General features: G+C 37.7%; 1 protein-coding gene across 3 annotated transcripts in view; it reads left to right on the plus strand.

Moving 5' to 3' along the window:
• FBXO38 (F-box protein 38) overlaps window positions 1-15,067 on the plus strand; it is a 55,135-nt gene that overhangs the window by 22,695 nt on the left and 17,373 nt on the right. For all 3 annotated transcript variants that reach the window (XM_055325612.1, XM_055325613.1, XM_055325614.1), the window contains exons 8-13: window positions 323-416; window positions 2,306-2,436; window positions 5,717-5,887; window positions 7,553-7,695; window positions 8,580-8,790; window positions 14,739-14,858. In XM_055325612.1, coding sequence (XP_055181587.1) covers window positions 323-416; window positions 2,306-2,436; window positions 5,717-5,887; window positions 7,553-7,695; window positions 8,580-8,790; window positions 14,739-14,858 — 870 coding nt within the window. The remainder of the gene's footprint in view (window positions 1-322; window positions 417-2,305; window positions 2,437-5,716; window positions 5,888-7,552; window positions 7,696-8,579; window positions 8,791-14,738; window positions 14,859-15,067) is intronic.

Genomic DNA, 15,067 nt, shown 5'->3' on the forward strand with positions numbered 1-15,067 from the left:
AAAATGCCAGGATCCCTCTTTACAGTTCCCTTATGAACTTCTAGCTTTCTGAAAATTCTTTCTTAAAAGTCTCAAAAATTTGGAGTAATTTTCTGACACCATCAGAATGTCTTTTCAGAACGACAGTATCTGCTTTCATGTCTTTTTAGGAAATGACTAATAGTTATAATTCATCTTGAAATGTTAATTTGAATGGAAAAACAAACTTAGATTTACTTTTAACCAGATAATTTTCATCTTAAAATGCATATAAATACTTGACTGAAAGTGTTGTGGTCAAAAGAAATGCTTACTGTTTTTGTTCCTTTTCTCCCTTAACTAGGTGGTTTTAGAAATTTGCACACTATTGTTTTGGGAGCATGCAAAAATGCTCTTGAAGTAGATCTTGGTTACCTCATCATCACTGCTGCTCGTAGGTGTGTTTCCTCTTCATGTTGTCTTTTGTCTTAGAGTTATATGTTTTCCTGTTTTACAAAAATTAGGGGAATGTGTATATGAAGTATGATTATGCCTTGCCAGATATAAAATATAAAGGAATTGTGTAAATAGCATTAGGACATAACTTAGTAGTGGTGATCTTATGTTATAATTGATAACCAGCTAAGCTGCACTCCAGACCCAGCAAGTTCTGAAAGGGTGTGGTCTCATCAGAGAAAAGCAGTCAGTACTCTGGAAGTCCAGCAGATCAGCACTGATGCACCCAGTGTCTGCAGCACTTTTGGGAACCATTCTTTCAACCTTCTCTGATTTTTGGAATTATTTTAGTTTGTGACGGTATTTGCTATTCAGAAATCAGTAGGAAATATCAGAAAGGGAGACAGAACATAAGACTCCTAACTCTGGGAAACAAACTAGGGGTGGTGGAAGGGGAGGAGGGTGGGGGGTGGGGGTGAATGGGTGACGGGCACTGAGGGGGGGCACTTGACGGGATGAGCAATGGGTGTTATTCTGTATGTTGGCAAATTGAACACCAATAAAAAATAAATTTATTATTTAAAAAAAGAAAAAACAACCCTGTGTTGGGTTCCATACTAAGCATGGAGCCTACTAAAAAAAAAAAAAACACACACACACACACGCACACAAAACCTCATACTTGGAATTCTAAGCCGTGTCTGTTTTCATGATCAAACCCTGACTAACTTGTTTAATAAATATTTGCAGAATAAATGAAAAATAAAAATAAACAAAAAATAAATAAATCAGCTTTTTGAGTCTTGACATTGTAACACCATTATATTTTTAACATATCTTTTTATCAGTTTATGCCTCATTTACTCTTTTGATCCTACAGATCAGAAGTCTATCTCTACTTTTATATTTTATTTAAATTCAGTTAACCTTTTTTTTTGATTTATTCAAAAATAAAACCCTTTCCATTAAAATAATTTTAATAATATAAATAAAACAAGGGACCCCTGGGTGATTCAGTGGTTGAGCACCTGCCTTCAGCCCAGGGTGTGATCCTGGAGTCCCAGGATCGATGTGGGCATCAGGCTCCTTGCATGGAACCTGCTTCTCTCTCTGCCTATATCTCTGCCTCTCTCTCTGTGTGACTCTCACGAATAAATAAATAAAATACTTTAAAAATATATATATGTGTATATATGTATATATACACATATACACAAAAATATAATGTGTGTGTATATATATATATACATACATAAAACTGTGTAAGTAGGTATTACTATCTGGAATAGAACTATAATCTTTGTTTTAAAGATGTTATAAAATGGGGGATCCCTGGGTGGCGCAGCGGTTTGGCGCCTGCCTTTGGCCCAGGGCGCGATCCTGGAGACCCGGGATCGAGTCCCACATTGGGCTTCCGGTGCATGGAGCCTGCTTCTCCCTCTGCCTGTGTCTCTGCCTCTCTCTCTCTGTGACTATCATAAATAAATAATAATAATAAAAAATTAAAAAATTAAAAAAAAAAAGTTAAAGATGTTATAAAATGGCACTTCTAACAACTAGCATAAAAAAAGATGTTGAACAATCATTACCAGATGCAGGTTCTGACTTTGACTTAATCAGATTTAAGCAAGCATCAGAAAGAATATAAGATTCTTAGTGTATAATTTATTGTTAATTAATGTAACTTCAGTGTACTACCTAAGATGTGCCCACACTTTGCAAAATGCTCCTTTAAAAAGGAAACATCTCTAATGTTTTTTACTAGGGGAGTGGGAAGTTGTTTGCCTGTGACACTTCAGTAAGATGAACATCTTTTAGAGCCTTATGCTAGGAAGAACCTATGTCTCTGATGGCTTTTATTTTACTCTGATGTTTATCTTTTTCTTCATAGGTTACATGAAGTTCGGATCCAGCCTTCCCTAACCAAAGATGGCGTCTTTTCTGCCCTAAAGATGGCAGAGCTGGAGTTCCCCCAGTTTGAAACACTTCATCTGGGCTATGTAGATGAGTTTTTGCTGCAGAGTAAGACAATCAACCATTTTATTCCCTGGAATTACTGTAGGGAACTTACTTGACAGACTGAAACTTGAATTGAGATGTGCCATATTTTCTTGAATATAAGACAGCTTAAAATCTCAGGGGCTCTGCCTTCTTGAAAAAGGAACTTTTAATTTAAACTTGAAGTGTCAGTGATTTTTTTTTCCCATATTGCCTCTGACTTAGCATATTATAGAAAATATAATGATTAATAATATACAAAAAGAAAAAAAAATCCTACCTACATTTGATATTGTCTCCATTTTACTGCCCAAGTTTCTTTCCCATTCTGCTTCATTTTTTTCACAGAATGTCATCCTTGGTTCCATTTGTTGAATTTGATCTGCCACACTTCTTGAAGCTTTTGATGGTCCTCTCAGATGAGGTCCCATTCCCTGTCCATGCTCTTCATTTCCATAATAAGCCCGCTGGGGGTTCTGGATTTCCCAGATAGTGTGAGCACATAATGGTCAGTATTCATTTGATGATGATTGCTGTTGGAAGGCTTGTTGACAGCATTTTCTGGAATGTATTTACAATTGGGAACTCATTCCTTTGGGTTTGAATGCATGTCAATTCATTATTCAAGCTTTTTTTTCCCACATGACATTAATCAGACATGCAAGAGCATTTCCACCGTTAGCATGTTTTTATTTTTGCAAGAATTGTTTCTTCCCCATGTAATTTATAACAAGTCTTTCTTAAACTCACTGTCATACGAGAATGGCATTTTTTCTTAGGATCTAGTTTGCATTGTGGAAGAACATAAGGGTTAACTCCTGATCAGGACAGTCTAGGTCAAACGATATGACTGTTGTCCTTTTTCATTTTTAATAGATGTGACAGTATTGTTTACTTTTTCTTTGTTGTAGTGTTCATTATTACATTTGACTGATTAAGAAATCCAGTCATTATCTTCTTGCTAGTGTAATGAGAATTACTTCTAATCTGTATAACTTTGAAAAAGATTGGCTTTTGACCAACATAGCTCTGTATTTTCAAGATGGCCATATTTAGGTCCACTGAAGGATTGTCTTTGAGAGTTATCTTTATAACCAGCTATTTCCCTAGTGTCTCTTTCCCCATAACACACGTTCAATAGAAAAACACTTTACCTTTTGAGTACCATTATTTTATGCTTTTCAACATGTTTCATAGTCTCTTTCATACTGAAATCTCTTTGTCTTGATCTTTTCATAAGCAATTCTTGTCTTTATATTTACTGCAGTTTATCCATTTCTCCATATATGTACTTGCCCCCGTTCCTCCAAAGATGACCCAGGATGTCTGTATCACAGTAGGTGCCAGGTGCCTCTCATAGCCCGCCATGGGAGAAACGAGTGGTCACTGCTCATACTTTGTCACTTAATCTCACTCTTCTCAGTAATTTAGATTTTGAGACACCTCTCCAGGAGGGTGGGGGTGGCATCACCTCTAGTAAAACCTGTATCACCATTTTGTTACAAAGACTTGGCAAAATAGAAACATCACCATTGTGCCCCGTACATTTACAGTAGATATGATTGAAGATGTGGATATGCTGAAAAGCAGATGCTGTGCGTTAAGAATAGAAGAAAAGTGTTCCAAAGATGAATACCTTGGAGTTTTTTTGCTTTCATAGACTTATGATAGCAGAGTTTTACTTGAAGGTGATAGGGATGTCAAACTCATTAAAAACCAGAATAGTGTAGTCTTTAGTGCTGGGGCTTTGGAGAGAGGGAGACAGATGGAATTGAGACCTACCTCTTATCGATGATGGAACCTTGCAAGGGCAAGTTACTTCTTAAGTCCATAGTTCCCCTTTTGTTAAGTGGAGATAAGACTACTTGCCATTTTTTTCCTCAAATAGTTTGGAGGAATCAGTAATAAACCCAATTTTATCATTATAATCTCTAACCCTTAGAAAGCATGTAGTAAGTGGTAGTTTTTACTTTTAGTTGATTTATGGGCTAAAGAAAAAAGAAACAAAAATGTGTTCTGGGTGATGTCATCAGAGTTCTTGAGAGAGTGTGACAATCAGGAGACCGCAAGAGCCAGAAAAAGGTGATGGTCTCAAAGGAATGAATGTATGGTAGATTTGTCATGTCAGGTTGCAGCATTCATGCAGGCAGAGAACAGGGTGAGTTCAAAATTTACCCATTTATTAGAAAAGTTTCAAGCCCAAAGGGCAAGAAAAACATTTTTACAGCAGGCTAAAGAAAATTGTTCAGTCGAATTGTAAGAGTTAGATTAAGGTAAAATCAGCAAGAAATGCCAGTAAATACCAAAAATGGGGACTATAGGAGAGAGACTGTGAACCATGTGAGAATAAAATTGGAAGAGTTTGGAGTAAATAGTTGTTTTAAACATGCTCCAAGCTAAAGGTGTCAATCCCTGTAATATGTGGGGCAGCTTCACCAGAGCAATAGTGTTTTCTCTGTATTTGGTGGTAGGTGGTAGAAGGAACTGAGAGACATTGGTTGACTTCCTGTCTCACCAGCACTCTGCTGGACATTGAAAATGTGACTGTCAACTAACTAGACATGGTCCCTTTTTCCTTCAGATTGCTTATAGTTAAGTGAACCGTCGTGGAGAGTAAGGACAGGCAGCTGGAAGAAATGAGGACAGGAGATAGGGAATGAGACATGTTTTCAGTGCCGTAGTCTAGAATGGAGGATCGTCTTTTACTGATACATGTCCTTCCCCCAATCCCCATGCGGGAGGCACTAAAGCCCAGTGGCAGAAGGAGTGGGTATATTTGAATTAGAAGTCCACTTTCTGGGGACGGGCACATCTTTACTAACCAATACTATGGCTCTCAGAATGAGTCTGAATTCCCAGTTTACTCTCTTCTTTATACATGGTCACACCTGACTCCAAAAACATGATCCTAATACCGTGAGAGAGAGTCACATATTTAAGATCTTACTTTTCTTTATAAAACTAAAGCTAAAACTTTGCCATAAGTGTGAGCCAATATAATATATCCCTCAGTTTTAAGAATTTTTGTTTTCTTTTTTTCCTTTTCTAAACAATGGAAAACACTTTGTTTCTACTAGCTAACCCTTGACTTTTAATACAAACTTTTATTTTGCAAAGTAAATGGTATTTGCAGAGAATACCTAATCTAACATTGTACTCAAACCTAAAGCTGATGATGGATTGATGACACAGAACGATCATAGAAGTGTGTTATACTGGATGTTAAGATAACGAGTTGGCAACATCCTATGACAATTTAAGAATCTTTTTTTTTTTTTCCTTTTTAATTGATTTCTTTTTCTAGGCAGAATGGCGAATGCAGATCTGGTAAAGTATGGTTTGGCTGATGTGGTAGAAAATCCTGGTATCATCACCGATATAGGGATGAAGGCAGTCAATGAAGTTTTTTCCTGTATCAAATATCTGGCAATTTATAATTGCCCCCATCTCCATAACCCATACAATTGGATCTCAGGTACTGTAGGCTTCACAACGGTTATGTCTGACTGATAAGGAAAGAATATATATTTTTGTTTCTGTATGTGATGAATTGTATTCCTAACATAAAATGTAAATACTTTGTATGATCATACAAGTGCTGGGAACTTTTGATAACTGTGTTGGAAGTGTATCAGTACCTCTTTGAACCTGTAAAATTCTCTGCCTAGAAACTGGCACTGACTAGGTTATGGATTCAACTGCCAAGGCAGTTGTGCTTTGCTAGGCACAAAGAAATAATAAAGTTATTATTATTATTATTATAAAATTAAGGTGAGGAATTGTTGCTTGGGATACTACATTTGTTACCTCTGAATTACCATCACATTGCACATCATCTGAAAGGACAAAGTGGGTATGTATTTAAAAAAAACTTAGGTGACAGATTTAGCATTAACTTGTAATGAAATTTTCGTTTGCTTTAAAATCTTAGGTTTTTTCAGCTCTCCCCTTCCTACCTGATCCATTTGATCCCTTCTGTCTAAAAGTGTGATTGTACTTGATGCGTTTCCTTATATGAGGAGTTCATTTTCCTCCCCGAGAGAATAGTACTGTTTGTTTCTTTTAAGGCCCTTCTTAAATACCTAAAATTCATAACCTTTAAATAAATTCAGAGCTAGAGAATTTTCATCGTGACATCCTCTTTAACCATACCAAGCCCCCTTACTGACACCTGCAGAACAGCCTCCTCTCTTGTCTGAGTTGCCTCACAGGGCCCCTATAGCTCCTTACAGAACTCATCTCTGGCATCTTTTAGGGCTCAGGGGCATCTACTAAGATTACTCATTAAAATGGCCATGTCTCCCCTACCAAAAGTGAGAAATTCTGTCTTTGGCCCAGTTGCACCAAGAAGTTATTGGGAAATACAAACTTTAGGTTGTAGCAGGCATAGATCACTTTTTAAAAAATAACATTTATTGGATTTTTGGTTTGTTTGTTTTCTTAAATACAGAAGAGTATAAAGAAGAAAACAAAAATATGGCCTATAATCCCATCACTCAGAACTCCTGTTAACACTTAAAAACTAAAAGTAATACATGCACTTGATAAACAATACCAAACAGTACAGAAAGGTACAAAATGAAAAGTCTCCTCTTCTCAAAGGTAACCACCATCAACAGTTTCTTATATATTCTCTGGACAGATTATTTTGTACATGTTGCATCCTATACATGTATAGCATTTAAAAATGATTTATATATACAAAAGGACATTAGGCATACCCTCTCCTATAGCTTGGTTTTTACACTAAGGGTATTTGGGAAAGCTTTGTAATAGCAAGCATACTCAGTTCTCCTTCATTGTTTCTAACATATGCATAATGTTCTGTTAAATGAATGCACCAGCATTTAACTAGTGTCCTGTTGTTGAATAGACATGTAGGTTGTTGAATGGATCACATTTAGATTAAGTCTGACTTGGTTTCAAGTTAATAATTCCCAAGCCCGTATAACTCCCATAGTTTTCACAATGAAATTAGGTAAGGAGACATAATTTAGTCATCAAGTTTCTGAGATCATGAGATAAAATTAAAGTTATTTAAAGGAAAAGGATTTGAAAGTCTTTGTGACCTTTAACGAAATGAATCCGTGATGGAGAAAGTATTAGTTCAACTCTCTGGCCTTGTCATTTCTCTGAACAGACCACTCAAGATGGACGCGATTGGTCGATATCAACTTAGTGCGATGCCATGCTTTGAAGCTGGACTCCTTTGGCCAGTTTATTGAATTATTGCCCAGTCTGGAGTTTATTTCACTGGACCAGATGTTTCGTGAACCACCCAAAGTAAGTCACATTTTGAGGGAATTAGGCTTTGCTTAATTAAATACTTAATTTACTACTTAAGGAATAAAATGAAACCTATGTGATTTTTTTTTTCTTTCTAATAATATGCCTTTACATTGTTATTATTGGACTTTTTACATGCCTTCAGTGAAGGCATAAAGGTTATAATTTGCATAGCCTCTTGTTCTGGTAAGGGGTCTCCAGAGAAAGGAAAGGGAAAAGTAAATAGAAAGCTGTCTACATCAGTTTTGTAAGCAAGCGCAAAGGTGGAAATTTGAGCTAGGTCAATATTTATTACTCAGAGTAGTTAGTTGGGAGATTAAATCTCTAATTGGGAACCTCAGATATAAATAAGAATTAGGGATTTAGTTTGGAAATGTTTTATTTTGCTGTTCTCTCTTCTATGCAGTTGGAAACCCTGGAAATAGTCTAGTTGTACGAAATGTTATTTTAAAATTGCTTGACAAAAAAAAATTGCTTGACAAAGTTTTTCACTGTCACTGTAATAAAAACTTAATGCTTCAGCTAATTATCTTTTCTCTTAGTTCTTAATGGTTACATACCACTGTTCAAGTAGCACAGTATAGAGGAGGAAGGCTTGGGATTGGAGTTCAGAATATTGGGTTTCAAGTCCCAGCTGTAGCTCCTACTGGTTTCCTACACAAACTTCTTCCCATTGTATTTCATCATCTGTAAATCCAGATCCATAGCACTTCGACTTGCTGGAGGTGTTGTGAGCCTCTAATAAGGTGCTTTATACATATGTGAAAGTAGTGCTATGTAAATGTTTTTAGACCAAGATGAAATGGAGGAATATTAAAAATGAAATGAAATGTTGCATACTAACCTGAGTGAATACGCATGTGCTTTTGTCTTGCTTTTAGGGCTGTGCTCGAGTTGGTCTGAGTGCAGGCACGGGAATTGGGGTTTCCTCAGCCCTTGTTAGCAACCAGAACTCCAACAACGACAATGATAACAATGCCCAGAATAATGCCAACATCCATGATAACAATCACCATCACCCAGACGACTCAGATGAGGAGAACGACTTTCGGCAAGACCTGCAGCCGGGAGAGCAGCAGTTTGCAGCCGACGGTAACCCAGATCTTTTGTGAGCTCCAAACAGAAGTGATTTTTACTTTGGATTGCATTTCTCTGACCCTGTCCTGTTCCCTTCTCCCCCTGTTGCAGTTTGTCACTTTACACATGGGAGACCTAGTTGGTAAGGCAAATGGTAGGGGGTGGGGGATGAAATGTGCCTCTCTGCTGGCTTGTCAAAGTTATCTTTATGATGCCTCTTGTCCCTAGGCTCTGTAAGGGTGCTTACAGCATGGGAAGGACTCATTGATGCTGTGGCATTAGGGTACAGTAAGCCTTAGAGGCCTGGCCTGAGATTTAACTTTCAGGATTTGAGCACAGGCACAACTCTTTATATCTCCTTGACCAATAGATTGGTAGATAGAACGTCATTGGGAGACCTAGAACTGAAAAAAATGAATAGTAGTCATGTGCTAGAACCTTTCACATAGCTGTCATCATTAAGTCTTCACAGACACCTGCCAAATTTCAATTTCGCTTATGTAATTACCCATGCAGTTCTTCAGTATTAACTGAATACCTACTATATCCAGCCTGTGTGTTCTTAAGCTTCATATGCCCCTCTTTTGGGGAGTGAGGATGGAGAAAAGTTGTTTTCTTACCAAGTTTTCTAGTTTCCCAGTTGGTCCTCAAGAACTGGGAAAGGAACCTCTTGAAGCCACCTTGTTTTTGTTGCCCCTTCACTCATTGTCTTCAACACAGTGATTACTGAGAAATGGAGTGCCCTGACGCTATATACCTGCTTTCATCATGAAAGCATACTGTGTATAGAGCATACTTTCCTTTAGGACTACGCTGAGTATATGGGGCCTGATCTAAGAATTGTCTTCACTGTTTCACCTCACATGTTTGCTGTAAAACTCCCCATTTTGGCTCTTGGCAAAGTCAACAGTGACTCTTTTAAGAACGTTAGTGGACATGTCTCCACTTTTGTTTGGCATCTGAGCAGGACTTGTCATTGTTGCCCGCTTCTACCTTCCTGATAATTTCTTCTGTTGGCATCTCTCAAACTGTTTTCCTTGTGTCTCACTGGACATGCCTGCTCAGTTTCCTTTGCTTACAGCACCTCCTCTATTCTGCTTGGTCCTTGATCTTCCTGTTGCTCTATGTACATTTTTCTCTACATAAGCTCCTTCAGTCTCATGGCTTCAGTACCAGCTATATCCTAATAAATTCCAAACCTTTGTTTGTAGCTTTGGTCTTCCAACTTTTTGAAGTATATATGGTTATATACAATTCCATAGTTTATTTCCACACAAGTATTTTTAGGCATTTCAAACTTATGGTTAAATCTCTTCCCTGACATCTTCCCCATAAAATACAAAAACAGAAGTACAGAGCTAGCATGTGCTAGGACTGAAGGAGAGAGAGTAGGGTCAAGTATTGTCTCTTTGCCTTAGTCCTTGAGTGCCATTATACTTGTCACTGGTGCCATAAGGATCTGGACTCCAGAGGACACAGACCACCCATGTTACAGCAGCTGCAGTGCAGACCTACCCAAATCCTTGGGACCCAGTTGTGGTTGGAGTGGATGTACTGGACAAATGATAGTCTCCACTGGAAGTTAGGTGACCATAGGCTTCTCAGTACAGAATGGAGAATGCATTACTTTGTGAAATCGCATATTGGTGCAGCAGAGACCAAAATGTGTGCAAGAACACTGTATTTGATTTTTTTTTTTTTAAGATTTTATTTATTTATTCATGAAAGACAGAGAGAGAGGCAGAGACACAAGCAGAGGGAGAAGCAGGCTCCTCATAGGGAGACCGATGTGGGACTCCATCCTGGAACTCCGGGATCATGCCCTGAGACGAAGACAGACCTTCAACCGCTGAGCCACCCAGGCATCCCAACACTGTATTTGATTTATGAGAGAACATCGGAACTTAAATCTACTAACGTTTGAAACTAGGGTTTTAGGAGATGAGAGACTTGCATACAGACCACATTTTGAGGTATATTATTGTCAAGTACACTATCTTCAACTGCTGCTAAAGGCTGAGAAACAAAGGAACTACGTAAATGCCAAGATTGAAGAATTAAACAGCTTCAACCAGAGGAAGGCTAAGAAGAGAACTGCAGATTGTCATAAAACTTTGATTCCACAGATCTCTCAGAGTTGGCAGTGTTTTTGTATTTGTTATTATATTCCATACCAGGTCAGTTCTTTTAAATAGAAAATAAGGAGCTAGAGAAAGGCTACGTGACTTTTGATCAAAATCAGGAGTAGAGGGCAACCCAGGTGGCTCAGCGGTTTAGCGCCGCCTTCAGCCCAGGGCCTGATCCTGGAGACCCCGGATCGAGTCCTGCGTCAGGCTCCATACGTGAAGCCTGCTTCTCCCTCTGCCTGTGTTTCTACATCTCTCTGTCTCTGTGTCTCTCATGAATAAATTAATAAAATCTTAAAAAAAAAAAAACAGGAGTAGAAAGAATTCAAATATAAAAGAGAAGCAAAAAAAATTTTTTTTAAATAGTGGGACAGATTTCAAACTAAAAGGGATCAGTGGGACTTGGTGTTTGTTGAATGACTGACATAGATGCTTCTACTTTTTAGGTGTGATCTTAATAATTTAAAAATTAGTTTGAAAGTGGTATTGACATGTTGACTTTGCTTAATTTAGAATTTTAAAACTTTTTATGCATGGGCCTCTACTTGGTTTTGGAACAAACCCAAAATGAAGCAGAGGCCCCTACTCTTTACTGCCATATTGTATTTAACTTCATCATCTTGCATGAAGTAGCAGAGTTTAAAAGAACGGCATTGTATAATTTTAAAATTAAAATTTAATTTCTGTAAGGTAAATGGCTTTGTTTATCAACTCCTATAAGAAATCAGTGAGTGGGGATGCCTGGGTGGCTCAGCTAATGAGTGTTTGCCTTCAACTCAGGGGCTAATCCCAGGATCCGGGATCGAGTCCCGCATCTGGCTCCCTGCGAGGAGCCTGCTTCTCCCTCTGCCTGTGTCTCTGCCTCTCTCTCTCTCTGTGTCTCTCATGAATAAATAAATAAATCTTAAAAAAATCAGTGGGTGTTTTCCAGCAAACATTATCATTAAGGTAATATGTGATTTCATAAATATGATTTTATTGCTTTACAGAATATTGATTTATCAGAACATTATAATTTGTTAAAGATATTATCATTCTTAGATTTGCATTTCCAAAATTTTCAGTATTTAGAGTACTTCATCATGGGCCAGTTATGTTAATTGAAAATTTAAGTTCATTACCTGCATTTTACAGCACCCTTAAACAGAGGAATAAATGTTCATGTTTTCCAACAATTCACATTTTCCTGACATAAAATTACCATGTGTCAAAATCATGCTTCTGTAATTGCTAAAGCTTTTGCCAAATTATTTTAATATAATTACTTTTGAAGTAATTATCACAAAGCATGGTTTTGTGTCTGCATCATTTTACTGAGGTTCTATCTTGATTTAACACATAAATCCCAGGTGCTTACTACTTTTAAACATGGTATGGCCCTCTCCCCTCACCACTGTCCTCTGCCCTCCATTAATCTAAGTTGACCTAAGTGAAAGTGCTCTGCAGCCTTTATTTTTGGCAGTGGTTCTCAAACTTGACTGTATCAGAATTACCTGAAAGACTTGTCAAAACACAGGTTACTCGGCTTAGCTCTCAGAGGATCTGAGTTAGTAGGTCTTGGCAGGGCCAGATAATTTTCATTTCTAACAAGTTCCCAAGTGATGCTAATACTGCTAATCTCACAGTTTGAGAACCATTGATTTCTGGAAAATCCTTATATGTAAAGTTCAAGGGTGAACTACATTTTGAAAAAAAAAAAAACATGGTAAATGCATTTTACTTTATATTTTGGGCAGGTAATTGTCAACCACTAAATAATATTTCTGATACTAGAAATGGTTGAATATAAATCATTTTCGTAAAAGAACTCATTAGTTCTTTATTTTACATTTATTTTTCTTTTATTTTACATTTAACAAAGGATATTAATTTCTAATCAGGCTTTGTATAAAAGAGACCATCAAAATATATTTGTAAAAAAGCTCTGCCTGTGAAAAATAATTCTAAGCTTTTTAGCAAGACTTTATAAGCTTTTCAGTCTAGGGCCCAAGCTACCTTTTTAGCCTTGTTTTCATTTATGCCATCATCTCAATACAAACACTTGTTCTTTTTATCACTGGAATACTTACTTTTCTGGAAAATTTAACAAGCTTCCTGGTTTATAGGAAATGTTACCTCATATAAGTGAAAACTTTCCTGCCCAACAGGAAAATTAGTTGCTCCTTTTTTGTCTGTATTCCCTTTGCACTTGGACTGTTCTGGCATTTAGCAAGTCCTAATTCTGTGTATCTGACATCTGTTAAAACGTGTGCATTCTCTTTGAGAGCAGGGACTATAAATTTCCCATCAGCTCATTGTCCCTGTACTGTTGCAGGCTCAGGAAACAGATCTTTGTTTACATCCTCACAAATTATTAACTCTTTTAAGCCTTACTTCCCTCAGCTGCATAAATGAGGCTAGCAGTAATGTCCTTGAGAGTTTGCCATAAGAAATAAGGTAATGAATAGGAAAGCATTTAGCATAGAGCCTGGCATAGAGGGTATACATGTTAATTACTGCTGTTCATAATTATAAGAATTAAATGAAAGAAGAAAATAGATTGGCTTTTATCAAGAAAGATTTCTAGGCAGAGTCAGGCCTTCTTTGGGTACTAAATGAAATGTAGAAAATTGAGGGCTAGAGCTGGGCAAGAATTTGAAATGGGAGACTGAACATAAGGGGGATTGTGCTTTGGTGTATATTAAAGACCAAAGCAAACCCCACTGAATGGTATCTTTCTGTCGTAATCCTCTTTTGCCTTATTTGTTAACTGAATTTGTCTTGTCTATTTAAGTAGATTCTGTAGTTCTTTCAGGAACAGAATCTTGTTTTCGCTTTTGTTGGTCTATTCATTTCATCCAAATGGTTGGTTGGTTTACTTCCCAGAGTAGTCCTTGAGCATCCCTAAGCATTGAGGATATAGTGATAAGCAGGGTTGTGGCTGATCTATAAATGGAAAGATAATATGGTTATTGCTCTGACTCAAACTGAGGTCCAGCACAAGCTTAGGTTGTAAGAGGGTACTAGTTTATCTGCCACTGACTTGGGGGATTTGAGTTTATTCTTGTGAAAAGCTGGCAAAGCTGGGAATTATTTTATTTAGGTCCTCTTGGAAAAGTGACCATTTTATCCTAAGAAGAAGAGTAAGCTAACTGAAGCTTATTGGTCTGAAGTTGCTCACTGTGCTCATCTTCTGGAAAAATATAAATAAAATCACACATTCCCATTCACTGATAGGCACTAGTAACTGTCACAAATTCTTTGATGCAGAACATTTGAATGATAGTAAAATATCAAAAATGCACTTAGTATATTTGTTCGTAATCTTTGTCCGGTCTTAGCTAAAATTGGAACATAGCTGCCAGAGCGTAGGAGAAGAAATGTATGGTTAGAGCTTGCCTGCCCAGTACATCCTGGTGTAGCTGGCACATACTCCAAGACTCATTGTTTCTGAAATGACCATGCGGTCTTCTGGTAGCTGGCCCTCACTACTGTCCAGTAAATGGCCTAGAGGGAGGCCCACAGTGGCCTCCTACAGCCATTCCTGGTGACATTTTCAGGAAGGAACATGGTGCTTTCTTCTCCCAGCTGTGCGTGGCTCTCCCTGCTTTCATCTTACAGTGGTGGGCTTGCTCCACCAAGTGCTTCTTTCCCATTGTAATTGCCTCTCCCATAGAATAATTGGGCTCTTCTTGTTCATGTCTGTATAATGAAGCACTGTTTTAGGTGATCCTTCCAGCGTGGGCCTAATTATCACAGGGCTCTTGGTTTCTCAGGGGTGCTCCAGATTTGCCTGCCATTGTGATTTTTTTAGACCTCTGTGGGTTTCACTTTGACTGTGTTTATTTTTGTTTCAAGCATTAAATGAGATGGAAGACATGGTGCCAGAGGATGGAGAGGTAGTGGCCGCAAGCGGACAGGAGACAGCAGCTCGCAGTCAGCCAGTTATCCCTGTGGATGTTGACGAGGAACAAGCAGGTAATCATGTGACTCCCACATTTGTGGTTGTAACTCGGGCCTGACTCAAATGAAGAAAGTAAAACACTGAGAGTGATTATTTTGTTAACATTACAGATAAAGATGTGTTATATGCTATTTCTTATTGACAGCTGTATTATATTGATGTTCTCCTTGCTGTGTGTGTGTGTGTGTGTATCTTATTAAAGTTTGTTATTTTTTAAAACTGT

This window comes from Nyctereutes procyonoides, unplaced genomic scaffold (genome assembly GCF_905146905.1).
Source record: "Nyctereutes procyonoides isolate TBG_1078 unplaced genomic scaffold, NYPRO_anot_genome, whole genome shotgun sequence".
NCBI classification, from domain to species: Eukaryota; Metazoa; Chordata; class Mammalia; order Carnivora; family Canidae; genus Nyctereutes; species Nyctereutes procyonoides.